Here is a 22,961-nt window from a genome sequence, read left to right as displayed (position 1 = left end):
CTCGCCGAAGCGATGTGATCGCAACAAGAAACGCCACTTTCTGCGACAGCCGAGAAAAGGAAACTTCCTTCAGAGGCTCGAAGGGCGGCTTCTGGAGAGCAACTAGTACCCTGTTCAGATCCCATGGATCTAACGGTCGCTTGTACGGGGGCACAATATGACAGACCCCCTGCAGGAACGTGCGCACCTTAGGAAGACGTGCTAGACGCTTCTGAAAAAACACGGATAGTGCCGAAACTTGCCCTTTAAGGGAGCTGAGCGACAAGCCCTTTTCTAACCCCGATTGCAGGAAGGAAAGAAACTTGGGCAATGCAAATGGCCAGGGAGACACTCCCTGAGCAGAGCACCAGGACAAGAAAATCTTCCACGTTCTGTGGTAGATCTTAGCCGAATTCGACTTTCTAGCTTGTCTCATTGTGGCAACGACTCCCTGAGATAATCCAGCAGATGCTAGGATCCAGGACTCAATGGCCACACAGTCAGGTTCAGGGCCGCAGAATTCTGATGGAAAAACGGCCCTTGGGACAGTAAGTCTGGTCGGTCTGGCAGTGACCACGGTCGACCGATCGTGAGATGCCACAGATCCGGATACCACGACCTCCTCGGCCAGTCTGGAGCGACGAGTATGACGCGGCTGCACTCGGATCTGATCTTGCGTAGCACTCTGGGCAAGAGCGCCAGAGGCGGAAACACGTATGGGAGCTGAAACTGCGACCAATCTTGAACCAAGGCGTCTGCCGCCAGAGCTCTTTGATCGCGCGACCTCGCCATGAATGCCGGGACCTTGTTGTTGTGCCGGGATGCCATTAGGTCGACGTCCGGCACTCCCCAGCGGCGACAGATTTCCTGAAACACGTCCGGGTGAAGGGACCATTCCCCTGCGTCCATGCCCTGGCGACTGAGGAAGTCTGCTTCCCAGTTTTCTACGCCTGGGATGTGAACCGCGGATATGGTGGATGCTCTGTCCTCCACCCACATTAGAATGCGCCGGACTTCTTGGAAGGCTTGCCGACTGCGCGTCCCTCCTTGGTGGTTGATGTATGCCACCGCTGTGGAGTTGTCCGATTGGATTCGGATCTGCTTTCCTTCCAGCCACTGTTGGAAGGCCAGTAGAGCAAGATACACTGCTCTGATCTCCAGAACATTGATCTGAAGGGTGGACTCCTGCGGAGTCCACGTCCCCTGAGCCCTGTGGTGGAGAAATACTGCTCCCCACCCTGACAGACTCGCGTCTGTCGTGACTACTGCCCAGGATGGGGGCAGGAAGGATCTTCCCTGAGACAATGAGGTGGGAAGGAGCCACCATTGTAGAGAGTCTTTGGCCGTCTGGGAAAGCGAGACTTTCCTGTCCAGGGACGTTGACTTCCCGTCCCATTGGCGGAGAATGTCCCATTGAAGTGGACGCAGATGAAACTGCGCAAAGGGAACTGCTTCCATGGCTGCCACCATCTTCCCTAGGAAATGCATGAGGCGCCGCAAGGGATGCAACTGGCCCTGCAGAAGAGATTGCACCCCTGTCTGTAGTGACCGCTGCTTGTCCAGCGGAAGCTTCACTATCGCTGCTAGAGTATGAAACTCCATGCCAAGATACGTTAGTGACTGAGTCGGTGATAGGATCGACTTTGGAAAGTTGATGATCCATCCGAAAGACTGTAGAGTCTCCAGCGTAGCATTCAGGCTGTGCTGACATGCCTCCTGAGAGGGAGCTTTGACCAATAAGTCGTCTAGGTAAGGGATCACCGAGTGTCCCTGAGAGTGCAAGACTGCTACCACCGCCGCCATGACCTTGGTGAAGACCCGTGGGGCTGTCGCCAGACCAAATGGAAGAGCTACGAACTGAAAATGGTCGTCTCCTATCACAAAACGTAGAAAACGTTGATGTTCTGTAGCAATTGGCACGTGGAGATAAGCATCTTTGATGTCTATTGAGGCAAGGAAGTCTCCTCTGGACATTGAGGCAATGACAGAGCGGAGGGTTTCCATCCGGAACCTCCTGGCGTGCACATGTTTGTTGAGCCGTTTTAGGTCCAGAACAGGACGGAACGAGCCGTCCTTTTTTGGAACCACAAATAGATTGGAGTAAAACCCTTGCCCTTGTTCCTGAGGAGGGACTGGGATAACCACTCCTTCCGCTTTTAGGGAATCCACCGCCTGCAGCAGAGCATCTGCTCGGTCTGGACGTGGGGAGGTTCTGAAGAACCGAGCTGGAGGACGAGAATTGAACTCGATTCTGTACCCGCGAGACAAAATGTCCGTCACCCACCGGTCTTTGACCTGTGACATCCAAATGCCGGAAAAGCGGGAGAGCCTGCCCCCGACCGGCGATGCGGCGGGGGGGGGCTGGAAGTCATGAGGTAGCCGCTTTGGAAGCGGTACCTCCATTTGCTTTCTTGGGGCGTGTGTGAGTCCGCCACGAATCTGAGTTTCTTTGCGTCCTCTGAGTCCCTTTGGACGAGGTAAATGGTGTCTTGCCCGAACCTCGAAAGGACTGAAACCTCTGCTGCCACTTTTTCTGCTGAGGTTTGGATGTTCTGGGTTGTGGTAAAGAGGAGTCTTTACCCTTGGACTGCTTAATGATGTCAGCCAATGGCTCGCCAAACAGTCTATCTCTAGACAAAGGCAAACTGGTTAAACATTTTTTGGAACCAGCATCTGCTTTCCAGTCCTTTAACCACAAGGCTCTGCGCAAAACTACCGAATTGGCGGACGCCATTGAGGTGCGACTGGTAGATTCTAGGACCGCATTGATAGCGTAAGACGCAAACGCCGACATCTGCGTGGTAAGGTGCGCCACTTGCGGCACTGCTGGATGCATGATAGCATCCACTTTTGCTAAGCCAGCTGAAATAGCCTGGAGTGCCCATACGGCTGCGAATGCCGGAGCAAACGACGCGCCGATAGCTTCATAGACAGATTTTAACCAAAGGTCCATCTGTCTGTCATTGGCATCTTTAAGTGAAGCGCCATCCTCCACTGCAACTATGGATCTAGCTGCAAGTTTGGAAATCGGGGGGTCTACCTTTGGACACTGTGTCCAGCGCTTGACCACCTCAGGGGGGAAAGGGAAACGCGTATCTTTAGATCGTTTAGAGAAACGCCTTTCTGGGTGAGCGTCGTGCTTCTGGATTGATTCTCTGAAGTCAGAGTGATCTAACAAAGCACTCAATTTACGCTTGGGATAAAGGAAACGAAACTTTTCCTGCTCCGCAGCCGCCTCTTCTGCTGAAGGGGCTGGGGGAGAAATATCCAACAGCCTATTGATGGCTGAGATAAGGTCGTTTACCATGGCATCCCCATCCGGGGTATCCAGGTTGAGAGGGGTTCCAGGAGTGGATTCCTGATCACTCTCATCAGACACATCACAGGGAGACTGATTGCGCTGAGACCCTGAGCAGTGTGAAGACGTCGAGGGTCTTTCCCAGCGAGCTCGCTTAGGGTGGCTGGGGCCATCATCTGAGTCATAATCCTCGGCCTGTGAAGCCGGGGACCCCCCTGTGGGCTGGATACATTCCAAGTAAGGGGGACCTGAGGACAGAGGCCTCGCCGTGCCCAGGGACTGAGCCCCATGCATAGATTGCAAGGTTTCAAGGATTTTTGCCATAGATACAGACATGTTATCTGCAAAAACTGCAAAGTCCGTCCCTGTCACCGGGGCAGAACTTACAAGCGTCTCAGCCTGGGTCGCTACCTCTCCCGACTCCGGCTGGCGAAGCAGCACCGGGTCGGAGCATTGCACACAATGGGGATCATCGGAGCCTGCTGGTAGATTAGCCCCACATGCAGCACACGCAGTATACACAGCCCTTTTTGCCTTGGCCGCCTTGCGTTTTGAGGATGACATGTTGCTGCTTCCACAGAGTGATCTGGGATATGCAGCCAGAAGCGCACCTCACAGTGCAAGAAATACAATATCTATATATCTGTACCCAGTACACTGATACACTGTGAGGCACTAGAGGGACCAGCACAGAAAAATCGCTTACCGCCCGCTTAAAAAGCGGGTGTGTGGTCGCCAGATAGCCCCTAGTCCAGGTCTCCCAGAGCCTTGCGTCCTTCCTCCAGCCAGGCATGCATGTAATGGCTGCCGGCGTCTCGAGAGAGGAAGGGGGGCGGGCCCTGGGCGTTCCTGGCCAAGAGCGGGAAGCCTGCTTCCCTCTGTGCCAAGTGAGAGGGCTGGAGCATGTAAAACAGGCTCCAGCCCTCGTCGCTGCTAGCGAACAGCGTCTCTCCCCTACCCTGAATGACAGGGTGGGGGCGGGAACGAAACGGAGCTGCCGGCGTCCTAGGCCCAAAAAGCCGGGGACTAAATTTATAACCGCCGCCGCCGTAAAAGCGCGGACGGCGGATCCCCGGCGCACCACAAGTCACAGCAGCGCCGCCCGGTCCAGAGGGGGTCGGCGCTGCGTTCCCAAACACAAACAATCCCCCAGTAATCTGTAGGGACACCAACTCCACGTTGCGGTCCCCGGCGCACTACAACACCCAGCCAGCCCGGAGTGTGTCTGTGCCTGCCGGGGACACAGAGTACCTGTATGATGCAGGGCCTGTCCCTGATCGTACTCCTGCTCCGTCTCCATCAGGTTCTAATGGGTCTGTGGATGGAGCCCGGCATCAGAGCTGAGAGGCCGGCAGGATCCCACTTCCACAGAGCCCTACCAGGGGATGTGGAAGGAAAACAGCATGTCAGGCTCCAGCCCTGTACCAGCAATAGGTACCTCAACCTTACAACACCATCCAGGGGTGAGAAGGGAGCATGCTGGGGACACTATATGTGTCCTCTTTTCTTCCATCCGAAACAGTCAGCAGCTACTGCTGACTAAAATCTGTGGAGCTATGCATGGAATGTCTGACCTCCTTCGCACACAAAGCTAAAACTGGAGAACCCGTGATATCACGGGGGGGGTATAGCCAGAGGGGGAGGGGCCTTGCACTTTTAATGTAGTGCTTTGTGTGGCCTCCAGAGGGCAGTAGCTATACCCCAATCGTCTGGGTCTCCCAATAGAGCGCTGAAGAAAAAGCCTCATGTGGTTTCTCTTATTTTGATACACAGCCAAGATAAGTGCATGGCTGTGGGCTGCAGCCAGCTTTATATGTGCTAATATCAATACAGGGAGGGACCACACACCAATTGTTTTATACTATGATATAGACCCAGAGACAGTGCCTGTGATTCCAACGAATCAACAGACACTGTCAATGGGGCGGAGTCTGACTGTAGCCAATCAGATACGCCGGTGGGCGGGGAAAGCAGTGACTATTAATTACAGATAATTGTCGGACCTGGAAGTAATGCTGCTTGAAAAGAGATAAAGATGGAAGTTTTCCTGATGTGGTCAAGTTGAAATAACGCCTCTCAAACCAGACGGAAAACGTCTTAAGGCCCCTTTATACACTGCAACATCGCTAGCGATATCCTTGTAACGTCACCGGTTTTGTGACGTAACAGCGACCTCCCCAGAGACATTGCAGTGTGGGACACGCATCAGCGACCTGGCCCCCGCTGTGAGGTTGCTGATCGCTATAAATCTTTCAGGACCATTTTTTTGTCCTTTGTTTCCCGCTGCGCAGCATGCATCAGTGTGTTTGACACAGTTACAACGACATCGTTAGCGACTTAGAACCCAGCGTGCTATAGCGTCCCCTGCTGTGTGACACGTCCCCAACGACCAGTGAGGTCGTTCTGCAGGTCCGTATCGCTGCTGCATCGTTGGCCAGATCTGCCTGTTTGACAGCTCACTAGCAACTTTCCAGCGTTCCCGGCCAGGTCAGGATCGCTGGTGGGATTGCTAGAACGTTTCAGTGTGTAAAGGGGCCTTTAGTGAACACACCTGGAGATTAGCGGCATTATTTCATGACAACATTGAAGTCAATGGGTGAATAAGACTGCAAAACCGGACCGATAATTGACATATTGCAGATTTTTTTTGCATTAAGAACTGCACCGAAAAGAATGGAAAAAAACCGCAGCATGTGCACAGCTAATCAAAAACCCCACTGACTTTGCTGGCTTCAGGAGAGAGATGCAGACTTTAATGCCGATTTAAAAAAAAACAAACAAAAAAAACGCATCAAAAACAGCAGCGTGTGCACAGGGCCTTATAGCACCTTGTTGTTTTATCTAGGAACTTTAGCTGATCTGTACATACAGCAAAAATTAAGAGACCACTGCAAAATTTTCAGTTTTTTTGATTTTTCTCTTTATAGGTATATTTTTTATATTTTTGAGTAAAATATAAATTGTTCTTTTATACTATAAACTACTGACATGTCTCCGAATTTCCAAGCAATAAACTTTGTATTTATTTTCTGAAAATGAGAAATGGTCAAAATAAATAAAAAAAAACATTGTTTTCAGACCTCAAATAATGAAAAGAAAACAAGTTCATAATCATTTAGATACAATAATACTAATGTTTTAACTCAGGAAGAGTTCAGAAATCAATATTTTGTGGAATAAGCATTATTTTTAATCGCAGCTTTCATGCATCTTGGCTGCTTTCCACCAGTCTTTCACACTGCTTTTGGGTGACCTTATTCCACTCCTGGTGAAAAATGTAAGCAGTTCAGCAGTTGCATATTAAATTTTTTAACCTGAGTTAAAACATTAAAAATGGAGTGAATCAATTCTATAGTGGCCGTTCTCCCCGTAGTGATGATTTTGAAACCTCTTGTCAACAATTGGAATTTATTGTTCAAAAAACATTACACATACGGAAATAAAAAACAGATACAACGTGTTTCGGCGGAAACAACCGCCTTCCTCAGGCATCTAAATAAAACTACATCTAACTTTCTATTTTATAGATTAAAAAAATGCAATTTTCTGGGTATTCAAATGAGGGTGTGGATATATGGATAAATTATTATGAACTTGTTTTCTTTGCATTATTTGAGGTCTCAAAGCAATGCATTTTTTGTTATTTTGACCATTTCTCATTTTAAGAAAATAAATACAAATTACAAATTTATTGCTTGGAAATTCAGAGACATGTTGTCAGTAGTTTATAGAATAAAAGAACAATTTACATTTTACTCAAAAATATACCTATAAAGAGAAAAATCAGAAAAACTGAAAATTTTGCAGTGGTCTCTTAATTTTTGCCTGTTTATCTATGCCTGGTCTGTGGAGTTCCGTGCAGATCAGACCCTTGAAAATTGGACACGTATTGATCACAGTCTTATCCAAAGAACATGCCATTAATGGTTTTTCCTCCTTTGGGGCATTTTTTTGTTACAATTGGGTTTCAGTAATAATTTAGCAGTTTGGCATAAATCAGCTGAGAGCAGATCAGAAAATCCTGATTATACCATCATAGCTGGCTGACTGTTTCACCGCTAACTCATTCTGCAGCCAGCCATTTACAGTGCAACACATTGGCAAAAGAAACAAATGGAGCAACAGTTTCAATGGAGCCCAATGGCAAAAATGATTTATGTCAGAGTTCATGCACTTAAGGGGGAAGGTATGATTTTGCCCAAATACGGACAACCTCATTTGACAAATGTATCTTAATGTCTTATTGTGAAACTCTTTAAAAATAATATTAGCAAAAAAATGACCTTTGCAGTAGTAGAAAGTGAAAATTTCCCAATGTAACATAATTGAAAAATGCTTTACACTATAACTACCTGCCAAGTACAGAGGTTCAGTATACTGCACAACATGTATGGTCAATAATCTAATGCTGTGGAAGTGGCCTCAACCAGCATGTTCATTTTTTCTAAATGTTCTTTCATTCCCAGTAAAATCAGACCAAAAAAAACACTGAATACATTCTTACTGTAATACTCATCTCAAGATACCATAAAATGTATCATATTACCTAACCTTCAACGCATTCCATTTTCACAGCCAGAATGTAACTTGTCAATAGGCTGAAGACAAGGCAGAAGATGGGCTACAAATCAGGAAATTACCTAGAGCCCCACGTATTCTAGAAACCTTTTATTGACTTAAAGAGGATATTTCGCTATATAGGCAAATATCAAATACAGGGGCACAGGGACAGGTTATCCAAATAGCAGTACGGCATGGCACTCTCACTATAAACCAACAATCATGCTTTAATTTTCAGTAGCATACGGTACTTAATTTTGTCTTCAAATCTGACCATACATTAATATGCACTCAAATATAAATACATTTACAGCAACTTTACTTACTTGCATGTGTTTGCATTTTGTACTTAAATATCTGCTGTGGAAACAGTGTTATACAGTAATGCCCATACTATTATTCCCATACATAGAGAAAGAGAAAGAAAGAGACAGAGAAAGAGAGAGAAAGAGAGAAAAAGAGAGAGAAAGAGAGAAAGAAAGAAAGAGAAAGAGAGAAAGAGAGACTACATAAAGGGGCATAAGATCACTCTCATTCTATTGCACTTTAACCCCTTCACTCCCGGACGATTTTCTGTTTTGTTTTTTTTTTTTTTTCTCCACTTCTTCCGAGAGCTGTATCTTTTTTATTTTTCCGTCAATCTTCCCATGTAAGGGCTTACCTTTTGAGGGACGAGTTCTACTTTTGAATGAAACTATTAGTTTTACCAAAAAAATTGCAAGTGCGAAAAAATTGCAAAAAAAGCGTGACTGCCTGTTTGTTTTGGGATATTTTATTCACTGTGTTCACTATATAGTAAAACTGATGTGTCGGATTGATGCCTCAGGTTGGTATGAGTTCGTAGACACCAAACATGTACAGGTGTTCTTTTATCTAATAGGTTAAAAAAATTCTCAAGTTTGTCCAAGAAAATGGTGCACTTTTTGTGCCATTTTCCACAAACTGTAGCATTATTTTTCGGGCTCTATAGCTCAGTGATTCCTTATTTTTTGCGTCTCGAGCTGACGTTTTTAACGGTACAATTTTTGCGCAGATGCTACGGTTTGATCGCCTGTTATCGCATCTTGAGCAAAATATGCGGCAACCAAAAAAACTTAATTTTGGAGTTTGGATTTTTTTTGCCGCTACAGAGTTTACTGATCAGATTGATTATATATTTTGATACATTTCTGAACGCGGCAATATCAAGTGTGTGTATATATTTTTTTAACCTTTTAATTTTCAATGGGGCGAATGAGGGGTGATTTGAACTTTTAGGGTTTATTTTTTTTTAATTTTTTAAACTTTATTTTACTAGTCCCCCTAGGGGACTATAAGGATCAGCAGTCTGATCGCTTGTTCCTTTCTGTAGCTCACAACCGCACAGCTGAGATCTGCAGAAAAACTGCTTTACTCTCACACAGGGCTGTGGATTCGGTAAGCCAAACCTTCGACTCAGACTCCTCAATTTCCCTTGCACCGACTCCACGACTCCGTATATAATAGTGTATTACATATTTACAATTTCTTACAGTTTGTGTTCTAAAGTTGTATTACAATAAATATATTTTATGTTCTATCTAAATATCTTGATTATTGTATCATAAAAATGATTAAATGTCTGATGTTCACATTGTACTACAATAAATTTTTCACTTAAATATAAGCAATATACTAAATGTTATTATTTAGTATGTTTTTGTTGAAAACTGTTTTTTGCCACTTACATAGTGTATTACATACTGTTATATATAACACTACGTAATACACTAGGTAAGTGTCAAAAAACAGTTTTCAACAAAAACATACTAAACATTTGTGCAGTCTATGAATTTGTTCTAAAGGGCACTTTATACGCTGCGATCTCGCTAGCGAGCGTACCCGCCTTCGTCGGTTGTGCATCAAGGGCAAATCGCTGCCCGTGGCGCACAACATCGCTAACACCCGTCACACATACTTACCTGCCTAGCGACGTCGCTGTGACCAGCGTACCGCCTCCTTTCTAAGGGGGGGGAACGGTTCGTTTGGCGTCATAGCAACGTCACTAAGCAGCCGCCCAATAGAATCGCAGGGGCGGAGATGAGCGGGACAAATATCCCCGCCCACCACCTTCCTTCCTCACTGTGGGTGGACGCAGGTATGGTGTTGTTAGTCGTTCCCGGGGTGTCACACAGTGATGTGTGCTGCCACAGGAAAGACGAACAACCTGCGTCCTGCAACAGCAATGATATTTGGGAAATGGACGGCGTGTCAAAAGAATAAGGTAAGTAATTTTGATCGTTAACGGACGTTCGTGCGTTTCACATGCAGCGACGTCACTAACTAGGCCGGATGTGCGTCACTAATTCCGTGACCCCAACGACATCTTGTTAGCGATGTCATTGCGTATAAAGCGACATTTAGAAATAGAATTGCTTCCATCAGATCCTCCTTCATAGATGACCTCAAATCTGACCTAATAATTTTAAGGCTAGAGAACAACCTCTCTACACTAACTTGAGTTGGAGGCAAGGCCGTAACCACATGGGCAACATCTCTAACAATTTCCGGGTATAAAGGAATTGCCTCATGCACAGTCAGTTTTGATGAACGGTTGAATTTTTCTATTTATTTGAGAGCAAGTGAAAAATTTTACTGAAATCTGGTCAATCTGCTGCTATAGGAGACGGAGTGAAATCTTTTTCCTTGCAGCAACACTTTGCTGCTCCATGTCATCCAAATACTTATCAAAGTTAAACTCCTCATCTGATGAGGATGAAAATATGGCAGCAGTAGCACTGTCAGGACCCAAGTCCTCTTCCGCCTGGCAGTCCTGTAGCTGCTCATCCTAACTGCTACCTCACTCAAAGCTTGTTTTCCTTTAGTAAGCGGTTAATTATCAAGCAGTATATGATGACTTGGGTCCACATAAACAGCTGCCAGAAAAATTTTATTTTCCAATAGCTGTGTCTCTCTCCGTTTCATTGAAGCAGAAATGCCATCTGCGATTAAACCTCCTCTTTGGGACAGGAAAATAGCAAGTTCTTCCACTCCCTTATGAAAATGCCAGGAGTTAAATCCTCAGCTTGTAATTTTTTAGTCTCAGTAAATGGGTGATTAAGCAATTCCTTCAATTCAGCCACCTGTGTCCATTGACCTTCATTTAAGGTTACTTGAGGGTTCACTATATCTATAAGAAACGATTTTAGTTCAAGCAATCACTCAGTCATTAAATAAGTGCTGCCTCACCGAGTGGCTTGATCAACAATTGCCCCTTTCCCCGCACGTCTCTTCAAGATGGAATCAATTTTAGGGGTTCTGGCGGCAATAACCAACTTCCTCACTTTTCCAATCAGATTTCCAGCATGTACGCCCAGTTTCACACATCTGGCTTTTCGCCGGTTTGGCGGATGTGGCGCATGCCAGTACAGTACGATACAGTACAGTGGCAGCAACACAACTTCCGGGTCACATGAAATCATGTGACCGTCGTTTGTCACACTGCCACTGTACTGTATACACTGTACTGGAGTGCGCCGCATCCGCCAAACCGGCGAAAAGACGGATGTGTGAAACCAGGGTCCCTCTTGCAGATTCTCTTATTGCCAGCTGCAGCGTGTGCACAACACAGCGCGTGTGATGAATAGGAGTGTTTTGAAACAGCTTCAACAAGATCATCTAATCCTAAAGTATCATTTTGCTGTTCTTCTCTTGTAATATGTTTGTTCCTCAGTTACATGAACAGCACTGTGGCCTTCCATCTCACACATACTGAATCCTAAATTTTCTTCTAGCTGTTGTTCATTATTCTCATTCATCAGTTTAATTGTACTTATGTTTGAAGCATTGTTCGTTACAATAGAAAGAACCTGTTCTCTTTTGCGTTCCTAATCTTACAGAACTTTTGCCACTAAGGCCTGGAGAAACTGGCTGGTGCGATGAGCTTTACTATCTTTTACTGCCAGTGTCTTACTAACAATTTCTTTCTTGTCACAAACATATCGAACATTGATGGCAAAATAATTCAGTGAAATGCAGTGACTCTGGGCATCCCAGCAAAGTCAATGGGTCTCAAGATAGGACATTCAGACACAGTGTTTTGTGAGGATCCTCACAAAGAATGAGCATGTCAGTTTGTGGCGGCTTTCTAATCTGCTTTTGCTATTGAAAGCATTATCTATGAGCTCAAAAACCTTTCAGGTGAAGCGGATTTTTACAAAGCTGATCTGCTTTTGCAGCTGAAAAACATATTCTCAAAAACGCTGTGTGTGAATGTAGCCTTAGATCTGGAATAGAACAGACATTTATAGGACATTTCATAACTTTCCCAAATTCCTATGAAAAAATAAATATTCAGCACATTCTGCATTGCACTACTGTCCCCAATTTATTACGGTATATATTTTAGGAGTCGGAGTCGGTGCATTTTATACTGACTCCAACTCCACCAAAATGAGCTCCGACTCAGACTTCACAGCCCTGCTCTCTCACACGGCGCTTTGCCGGGTGTAAGAGGAAGTGACTCATGATAGTTACAGGAGTCATCACATGCACCCTGTGCAACCATGACAACCATCAGATTATGTCATGTGACTTCCGATGGCGCTGGGTCAGTGAATGCTTACCGCGGCGCACTTTCATCTCACTGTCACATTTTGACAATGAGATGCAAGGAGTTAACAGGCACGAGTGGGTCCCGGATCCACTCGTGCCTGATAGCTGCACACGTCAGCTGTTCAAATCAGCTGACATGTGCAGGAATCGCTGGGATTAACCTGACAATCCATGACGTACCCAGCACGTCATGTGTCTCGAAGAAGTTAAGATAGATTCATACTATTTGTAAATCATAATATATCAAAACAGGAAGAAATACGAATTTTTTCATCCAAAAAGGAGTATACTATGTCTCAATACCTCAAAATAATTTTATTGACATTCAAATTTAGAACACCACCACACAATAAAATAGTAAATTGCAGTCAAAAAAGTGTATATCGGGGTGTAGCGGTATCTATATTGCACATAATATCCAATAAAGTGACCAGTGCTGTGTCAAAATACACATAATCATGGTTTATCAGTAAATATCGCATCAGATTCTTGAATTAACAAGATAACTATAGTGCAGATCAACAAACTTGATATGTGGAACAAGTTTTAGTACAATAGTACAATAGTCACTGTATTATAACTTTGTTCATATTGCACAACCCCAGGGAGTTCAATGTTATGCTGGAATCTATTTATAACAGTCCTCCTCCCATGCTGAATCAGAGTCGCTCCATCCGATGTTACTGCATGTGTGCGCTATTCAGTGACACCCATGCGTCACCACAGCGTGCCATTTGTAAATAAATTATTCAGCGGACAAGGGATGGAGAGAGCTGGATCAGTATGAACAAGTGTACCAAAATAGTTCCAATCAGTCACTGGACTTTAATCGGTAAAAAATAAGTCACCCATTAGAACATGTGCTAGGTTTCTGATGCTACAAATCAGTGCCGCACTCAAGCAGCCTCCTAGATGTCAGCTGTAATCACCAATGATAATTATGCCTTAAATTCGCCGTCCGGCAAAATACAAGACCTACGATACAAAGTGCTGGCATGACACGTGTCGGGGATCGGGTGTTTGCGAAACACGTGTCGGGGATCGGGTGTTTGCGGAGTATATAATTCCCTCAGCTACCGTGACCCGACATGCCCCCTGTAGAAGCCGGGAGCGAAACACGTGTCGGGGATCGGGTGTTTGCGGTGAATACACTAAGGTAACCGTTGCTTCATTCGTATGATGTCATGCCAGCACTTTGTATCGTAGGTCTTGTATTTTGCCGGACGGCGAATTTAAGGCATAATTATCATTGGTGATTACAGCTGACATCTAGGAGGCTGCTTGAGTGCGGCACTGATTTGTAGCATCAGAAACCTAGCACATGTTCTAATGGGTGACTTATTTTTTACCGATTAAAGTCCAGTGACTGATTGGAACTATTTTGGTACACTTGTTCATACTGATCCAGCTCTCTCCATCCCTTGTCCGCTGAATAATTTATTTACAAATGGCACGCTGTGGTGACGCATGGGTGTCACTGAATAGCGCACACATGCAGTAACATCGGATGGAGCGACTCTGATTCAGCATGGGAGGAGGACTGTTATAAATAGATTCCAGCATAACATTGAACTCCCTGGGGTTGTGCAATATGAACAAAGTTATAATACAGTGACTATTGTACTATTGTACTAAAACTTGTTCCACATATCAAGTTTGTTGATCTGCACTATAGTTATCTTGTTAATTCAAGAATCTGATGCGATATTTACTGATAAACCATGATTATGTGTATTTTGACACAGCACTGGTCACTTTATTGGATATTATGTGCAATATAGATACCGCTACACCCCGATATACACTTTTTTGACTGCAATTTACTATTTTATTGTGTGGTGTTGTTCTAAATTTGAATGTCAATAAAATTATTTTGAGGTATTGAGACATAGTATACTCCTTTTTGGATGAAAAAATTCGTATTTCTTCCTGTTTTGATATATTCTGATTATTGGAGTGTCCGTAGATGGATTTGACCAATTGTGTGGTATTATTTGTAAATCATACTGGGTTCTTCTTTTTATACCTATATATGAACATTGTCATCCTGCTGTTAGTATCATGACTATTTAAAGTAAACTTTAACCTTAATCTGGATTGTGTGTTTCATTTCTATTGAGAAACTTTGCTTTTTATCTTGTTATTTTAAGTTTATTTAAAATTATCTGTAGTTCCTGGAGTTGCCCGGGAAAGTAACTAAGGGGTACTTTGCACGTTGTGACATCGCTAGCCGATGATAGTGATGCCGAGCGCGATAGTACCCGCCCCCGTCACACATGCGATATCTTGTGATAGTTGCCGTAGCGAACATTATCGCTACGGCAGATTCACACGCACTTACCTGCTCTGCGACGTCGCACTAGCCGGCGACCCGCCTCCTTCTTAAGGGGGCGGGTCGTGCGGCGTTACGGCGACGTCACACGGCAGGCGGCCAATAGAAGCGGAGGGGCGGAGATGAGCGGGACGTAAACATCCCGCCCACCTTCTTCCTTCCGCATAGCCGGTGGAGGCAGGAAAGGAGATGTTCCTCGCTCCTGTGGCTTCACACACAGCGATGTATGCTGCCGAAGGAACAACATCGTATCTTCTATTGGTGCGACATTATGAAAATGTCTGACACTACACAGATCACCGATTTTCGACGCTTTTGCGATAGTTTATCGGTGCATCTAGGCTTTACATGTTGCGACGTCGTTACTGGCGCCGGATGTGCGTCACTTTCGATTTGACCCCGACGATATCGCAGTAGCGATGTCGCAATGTGCAAAGTTCCCCTAAGTGTGTCCCTCTCTCTGCATTTCCCTCTCTCTGCGTCTGTGAGTTCCTGTCTTTGTATCTGTCTCTGTGAGTCTGTATGTATGTGTCTCGGTCTTTACCGATATATTACTGACACATGAGCTTCTTATATTAAGAATGTCCTTCGTTGTCTACAGCAGCCAATAAGAGCTCCATCTAATGGCCTGTAGCTCCCAGCTCCATTGACTAACGCAAGCAGGTTTTTTGGCGAATAACTAAAGCAGGGGTCTCAAACTCGGCTGGATGTATGGGCCGCACAAAGAAAAAAAAATATTTGGGGGCCGCATTCTTTGCAGGGCCAAGTGACATTTTAATGATTGCATGTATTTTCTTCTATACACCTTTGGATCTCTTTTTATGAACATTTTTTGCTTGTTTACAAACCTGCACTTTGTTACGTTTAGATGTAAAAAAGCATTTTTAATAGTAAAAACATTTTTTTTTATCTCTTTCTCTTGGCCAGTAGCAATGTGCCCAGTAGTAATGTACCCCATCCTTGTGCCCAGTAGTAATGTGCCCAGTAGCATTGTGCCCATCTTTGTAGCATTGTGCCCATCCTTGTAGCATTGTGCCATTGTGCCCAAGTAGTAATGTCTCCAGTCCTCATCTTGGTTCCCTATTAAGCTGTTTTTTGACATACACACACACAAAAAAAAAAAATTCTTCTCAAGTTTCCATTTCCACTTCTGCTTGTTGTGGCCTGCAGACCCGTAGACCCCGTGACGATCGTGTTACTATGCAGTGGGCCGGCGTCGGCAGGGCTTTACTACACTTGATTTATTTGCAGTGCAGCGCGCGCTAGGAGCTCTCTGCACTCTACCATTCACAGGCAAGCAGGTGACTTCATGCAGCGATGTTGCCTGCTTGACATGGGTATCAGTGGTGTAACTACAGTTCGATGGGCCCAGATGCAAAATTAGGTCCGGAGCCCCCCCCTTGGGGTACAGGATGATTACGCTGACCCTTGGCTCTTTCCCTCAGCACCCAGCTTTCCCATGCTCCGATATCCCTTTTTCCCTCAGTACCCAGCTTTCCATGTTCTGATATACATCTTGTCTTCAGCACCCAGGTTTCCAATGCTCCGCTATACAACTTTCCCTCAGCACCCAGCTTGCCCTTGATATCAGAGCATGGGAAAGCTGGGTGGTGAGGGAAAGATGTATAGCAGAGTATGGATGGGTGACCCAGCACTCAGCATCAGTTGGGCGCTGAGGACAAGATAGATATCAGAATATATGAAATCTGGGTTCTGAGGGATATCAGAGCATGGGAAAGCTGGGTGCTGAGGGAAAAAAATTATAGCAAAGCATGGGAAAGCTGGGTGCTGAGAGAAAGAGCCTCTTTCCCTCAGCACCCAGCTTTCCCATCCCATGCTTGTACCTTTGTATCTGGTATATAGCCCTATCCCCCTATCCAGCTTTTCTTTGTTTCCTGTACATTATATTTGTGCTATAAATAATGTTATAGATTTATTCATGTTGCATCTAAAAATGGTAGTTTTATTTTTAATGGTACACGAGTTTTAATATTTTTTAAGAGGGTTTTTTGGCCCTTTTCGTATTAATTCTGCTTTTTTAGTATCTGAATTTTAAAAATGCCACACGTGTACACATTCACACAAATGCAGCCATATACACTAGATTTCTCTTTATATACTGTATATGTGAGCATTTTGTACACACTGTATATACAAAGAAATAAGAAAGTTGGATGTCTGACAGCAAACCATGAAGATGTGGAGGCCCGGCCACCATCACAGAACAGCGGTGAGGCATATCATCAGTTACAGGGCTGTGGGGGAGGGAGCCAGGAGAGTGCAGCTGCGGGGGAGGGGGCAGGATAATGTAGCTGTGAGAGGCAAATAGGATAGAAGAGGGTAGTGGTGGAGGAGGGCAGGAGATTGCAGCTGTGGGGGAGTGGGCAGGACAGTGCAGCTGTGAGAGGCAAATATGGAGGATAGAAGAGGGTAGTGGTGGAGGGGGGCAGGAGAGTGCAGCTGTGGGGGAGGGGAGTAGAAGAGTGCAGCTGTGAGAAGCAAATAGGAGGATAGAAGAGGGCAGTGGGGCTAGAGTCATCATTCAGGGAGCTCCAGTACTCACTTCAGGTCGCATTGGGTTCCTCTGGAGCCTCCTGCTACTGCAGACTACAGAGCAATGGCAGTGCAGGAGAGAGGGATACAATCTCCTCAGAAGGCTCTCATATTTCTGCAGCACTCTCTGCACAGGCCTGAGAGTCCAAAGCAGCTCCGTGCCGGTGGGTGGGGTATACTCCTGGTAGGCGGGGCTTACCCCTGTGAGGCTCCAGAGCAGTGAGTGCGAGGATGGCTGTGCTCAGCATTTCTCCCCTCTTCTGATGGATGGAACATGCAGCATATCTGCTTTATGCTGGAGGAGAGACGGTCAGTGGCCCAGTGGGGGATCCATCGCCAGCAGATGCACAAAGCCAGCGGCCGGGTGATCACTGTGCCCATAATCCCACCCACTCAGCACTGCCAGTTTCAGTGGAAAGAGGTGGGCGGGATTATGGGCGTGGAGAGCAGTGAATATACAATTGCTTAAGTAGCCGGGACATGTGTGAGCTCCAGAACGGCTGCTGCCTACTGTGACGCCGCAATTTGCAGCACAGGGACCAGACGGTCAGTGCTGTAATATATTTCAGTTGGATCTGCGCACTTGGGCGCACATTAAACTGAAACAAGTGCTGAGTTTCTCGGGCCCCATGAGTTCCCAGCCTGGTCGCAGTGGCAACCCCTGCAACAGCGATTGTTTCGCTCATGATTGGTATAGTGCAGAGAGCTCCTAGCCCACGCTGTGCCACAAATGCATCAACTGAATTAAAGTATAGTAACACGATTGTCACGGGGTCTGCGGACACTCGGGCCGCAACAAGAAGCCTTAGGGGCCGCATGCGGCCTGCATGTTTGAGACCTCTGAACTAAAGCACTGTGTTAGATTTTTTCCTTCAAAACATAGTCTATGACGTTCCCTGAGTCATATGAGGGGTCTGTGCAAAATTTTGGGATTATAAATGCAACGGTGCAAATTCCTTTAGCGGACATACATACACACACACAGCTCTATATATTAGAGGGTTGTCCACTACTAGGACAACACCTTCTGATTCAACGTTTCTCCCAGGGAAAATTAAAAAGCCTATACTAACCTCCCATACCGAAGCCGTTAAAGCGTTGCTGCGGCTCAAGTGTAGCTGTGACATCATGTGAACCCAATGTCCAATCAGAGTTTGTTTCCTTCTGCCAGCCTTCAAGCCAAATGAGTTAATCAACAGGAAGTAAGCGCTGTAGCTGTGCTCACTTCCTGTTGATTGCTCATTTAGTCCGTAGGCGGGGAGATAGAAGCTGACTGGACGTGGGGCTCGCATGACATCACAACATCACATTAGTCGCAGCACCGCTGGAACGATGCCGGTACGGGAGGCAAGTATAGGTTTTTTTAATTTACCTGGGGAAAACATGTGGAATCAGAAGGAGTTGTCCTAGTAGTGGACAACCCCTTTAATAAAACATATAATTTTATAAATATTGGGATCTTGTCTGTTTCATATCTAGGTGAAATTACCTGGAATTTAAAAGATATAAAAACACACAGTCAGTAAAATTGTCTCAGTACAATAAAGTTATAAAAAGAAAATTAAAATAAAGGCTGGCAGACTCACAATTTACTCCTAGTAACATGGACAAGTTAGGGTCTACACTCTGGACTCTTTGGCTCAGTAAGCAGCATATAGATCGCAAATTCTTATGGCAGAGATTCATTTCTTTATATAGCCTGAAGAGTTGACTGCCCTCCACATCTGAAGGCTGTGCCCTTACTGAAGCAAGGCGTAGCTGTTCCTGTATTGTGAGATTGCACTCCACAAGATCCTGGTTTTGCGAGGCCAACTAAAACAAGGAAATGGTCAATGGTTTACAGCCGTACATGCTTACACTGTACATGTGTAATATTGAATATGCGCAAAGGTGACTTACATCACTTACAACCGCTTTCAGCTGTTGAACCGCAGCTTCTTTTTGCAGAGATTCCTCCTTAAAAGCTTGTCCTGTAGCCTCTTCTTGACAGACTCTCTCCTCTAAATCCTAAAGTGATAATAAAAGCCACAAACTCAATATACAGTAGATATTTAAAATATTATATCTCTACATTGAGAGACCCATAATTCAAGCAGATCGCCCTGTAACACCTACAAAAAAAACAAAAGCTGCTAATTATATCTATCTATCTATCTATCTATATATATCTATATCTCTATCTATCTATCTATCTATCTATATATATCTAGTCATTGCAATTATTTATTAAAAGGGATTGTCCAGCACTTTCCAACATTTGGCACAAATGGGCACACTCCACCGCATGCTGATGCCTGGAGACTGGTGGGAGAGGCAACACTGAGTGTAGAGGAGTGATAGTGTTAAGAAAAGTATGTAAATCTTAACTTTTATTGTAATGCTATAAAATGAACCAACCTCTGACGATCAGCTGCTGCCATAGCTGCGAACAGCTGATAGGTGAGGCTATGAAAGATATTGACCCTTAAGGCTGCTTTACACGTTGCAATTTGTCGTGCGATCGCACCCGCCCCCATCGTTTGTGCGGCACGGGCAATTTGTTGCCCGTGTCGCACAATGCTGTAACCCCCTGTCACATGTACTTACCTTCCAAACGACCTCACTGTGGGCGGCGAACATCCACTTCCTGAAGGGGGAGGGACGTTCGGCGTCACAGCGACGTCACACAGCGGCCGGCCAATAGAAGAGGAGGGGCGGAGATGAGCGGGACGTAAACATCCCGCCCACCTCCTTCCTTCCGCATTGCCGGCGGCCGCAGGTAAGCTGTGTTCATCGTTCCCGAGGTGTCACACGGAGCGATGTGTGCAGCCTCGGGAACAACAACAGGACGTTCGATTTTTAGAAAATGAGCGACGTGTCAACGATGAACGAGGTGGTGAGTATTTCTGCTCGTTCATAGCTGTCACACGCTACGATATCACTAACGATGCCGGCTGTGCGTCACTTACGACGTGACCCCGACGACATCTCATTAGATATATCGTAGCGTGTAAAGCCCGCTTTAGGATAGGTTATCATTATCAGATCAGGAAAATAGACATCCCTTTTAAAGGGGTAATAGTACAGACTATCAATGTGCAATCAATGGAGGGGCAACCCCCTCAGAAGAATGAGGAGTGTTATAGCGCCTTCATTTTCTTTTTATCCAGGAACTCAAGCTGATCCGTATATATATCTGTGCGTGGTATGTGGAGATCTGTGCAGATCAGACCCTTGAAAATTGGGCACCTATTGATCACAGGCTAATCCACAGGACATGCCATTTATGGAAACCGGTCACCAGTTTTTGAACAAATGCCACCACCTTTAAGACCGGGGCCACACGGGGATTACTGCGATTCTCATATGACACTCGGCTCATGCTGGCATCACAGCAGGAGCCGAGTGTCATTGCAACTGTGGTCCGATCATGCGATCGGACCACAGCTGCGGGGGGCGGGCTGGCGCTGAGGTGGTGAGAGAGGGATTTATCTTCCTCTCTCTTCAGTTGCTGGCAATTGCAACTTTCGCTCTGCACTCGCATTACACCAGTGTAACGAGAGTGCAGTGCGAGGTTTCTCTCGCCCCATAGACTTGAATGGGTGCGAGAGAAAGCCTCGCATTATACTTGCAGCATGCTGCGACTATTTTCTCGGTCCGATTAGGGCTGAAAAAATAAATCGCTAATGGGAGCGAGTCCATAGGTTAATATTGGTCCAAGTGGAATGCGATGTTTTATCGCATTACACTCGCTCCGATTTTCTCGCAGTGTGTCCGAGGCATAACTCTTTCTTTGCAGAATTCCACAAATGTGTCTATCATCATCTGACTCTCCCTGTATACACCTCAAAATACCATTTGATATGCTTCCATGCTGTATGTAAATTAGGGTGGTCCGGTCTGATGGGTGTAGTCACTGCGGCGTCTGTCCCGCCTCTGTTAATAATCGCGTCTTCCTGCTTTGACTGATTTGGATGACATGTCCTGCGTCCGCCATATAGTGCCTGCGCATAAACCTCGCAGGTGCTCTCTACCCTGCCCTACTGCTGGCACAGCATACATCACTCCACAAGCACTGAAATCAAAATGACATCGCAATTACATACCTTGGTGTTCGCACAATGATGTTCTATGCTCTGCCCACAATATGGCAGAGAAGAGTGCATAAGAGAGGTTACTGGGCAGGCGCAAGATCTCGGTTCACTATGTGGATGATATAGGACGAATCATTCACATCAATGAAAGTAAATAGGAACAGAGAGGAGGGACAGATGCTGCATCGAGGACGCCCATCGGACCAGACCACCCTAATATATATACAGCATGGGAGCTTATCAAATGGTATTTTTGGGAGTATACAGGGGGTAAAGGTGCTGATAGACATGTTTGTGGAATGCGGCAAACAAACAGTTAAAAGGTAGCGGCATTTGAAAGGTTTTTTTTTAAAGGTACTGGTACAGAGTTATAACAGTGGGTGAAAGAGCCCTGACTGTCACCTGGTACGGTTTCTGCTGAGCAGTGAGTTGAACGTTTGTACACTGGCTCACTTGTTTGCTTGGTGGATGGCGATGTATTCTTCGCAGTAATAGGTAAAAGAATACATTAAGAGAATCCTTAACCTTGACCTTAATCAAGTTTCTGAGTTTAGGATGGACCGGCTTTATGAGGTGATGTAGTATAAACAAATTTTGGTACTTTTAATATCAATATACAGCTGGCATATAGTGAGGTATAGGGAGGGTGATTGTAATTTCTTGTCACCCACGTGATTCTTTCCAGAAGCAAAAGTTTTCAGACTAGACATATATGCTGGAGTAGCGACAGATGAACATGTTGTGTTGCTGTTGTGAATGGAGATAGAATCTAGATATTTATATAATTCTGTGAATTAAAGCAGTTTCTGGTGCAGAAGGACCTGAGAAATGATGAAATTACAAAAAAAAAAAAGAGTAAAAAAAAAAAAAGTGTTAGTTTTCTGTTTGAGGAGATCTATGAAAATTTGACCTGCAAGTTTATGATGAAGTAATCTGTAAGTGACAGAAGCATGTTGAAAAAAAAAATAACAAATGGAGAATCTCCCCAGGGGGGAGATTAGATGAGGAGAGATTGAGGAAAACGATGTGATATTGTGATGTGATATTTATAGAATGTCAAGGGAAGTGAAAATATTGAGATGGATTGAAGAGATGTAATTCTGAATCTAGTAACTACACTACATGTATATTGCCTGTCTGTGAAAATGGCTTCTCCCAGGCCTATTAGAAGACAATGCCCTCCACCCTATAAGCTGTCCCCATAGGTTGGACTTGTGTACTGTCTGTGAAGCACTGTGTCCACGTAAGCCCACCCAATTCTTTCCTGTCCTGAATGTAGATGGCACGCCCCACGTCCCTCCTTCCCAGGCCTCTGTGGACGCCATTTTGGACACTACCTAGTTCCTCTTTTGATGCCATTTTAGTCTGGCCGACACCCAGTTCCTTTTTTTTTTTTCCCCAGCCGCCATCTTAGGACCCAATGCTCTGTTTATTGCTGATGCTGCAGAGGAGGGACCTGAAATACACACTACATTTTTTGCTTACATATGCATTTGTGCCCCATTATGTTCCCACTAATGAACCTTGACAAAAGGACATTGCTGATAGTCCTGTAAAAACCCTTTTCCTTCACTTTTGCATATTTGTTTTTGCT

At 45.2% G+C, this 22,961-nt stretch overlaps 1 protein-coding gene across 4 annotated transcripts in view; it reads right to left on the bottom strand.

The window, feature by feature from the left end:
- Positions 1-22,961, bottom strand: part of CEP85 (centrosomal protein 85) — a 162,880-nt gene that overhangs the window by 2,727 nt on the left and 137,192 nt on the right. For all 4 annotated transcript variants that reach the window (XM_075351101.1, XM_075351104.1, XM_075351103.1 and 1 more), the window contains 2 exons: positions 19,194-19,301; positions 18,881-19,106 (listed from right to left, as the gene is read on the bottom strand). In XM_075351101.1, coding sequence (XP_075207216.1) covers positions 18,881-19,106; positions 19,194-19,301 — 334 coding nt within the window. The remainder of the gene's footprint in view (positions 1-18,880; positions 19,107-19,193; positions 19,302-22,961) is intronic.

Source organism: Anomaloglossus baeobatrachus, chromosome 5, assembly GCF_048569485.1.
Source record: "Anomaloglossus baeobatrachus isolate aAnoBae1 chromosome 5, aAnoBae1.hap1, whole genome shotgun sequence".
Lineage (NCBI taxonomy): Eukaryota > Metazoa > Chordata > Amphibia > Anura > Aromobatidae > Anomaloglossus > Anomaloglossus baeobatrachus.
This window is presented reverse-complemented; position numbering and strand designations above follow the sequence as displayed.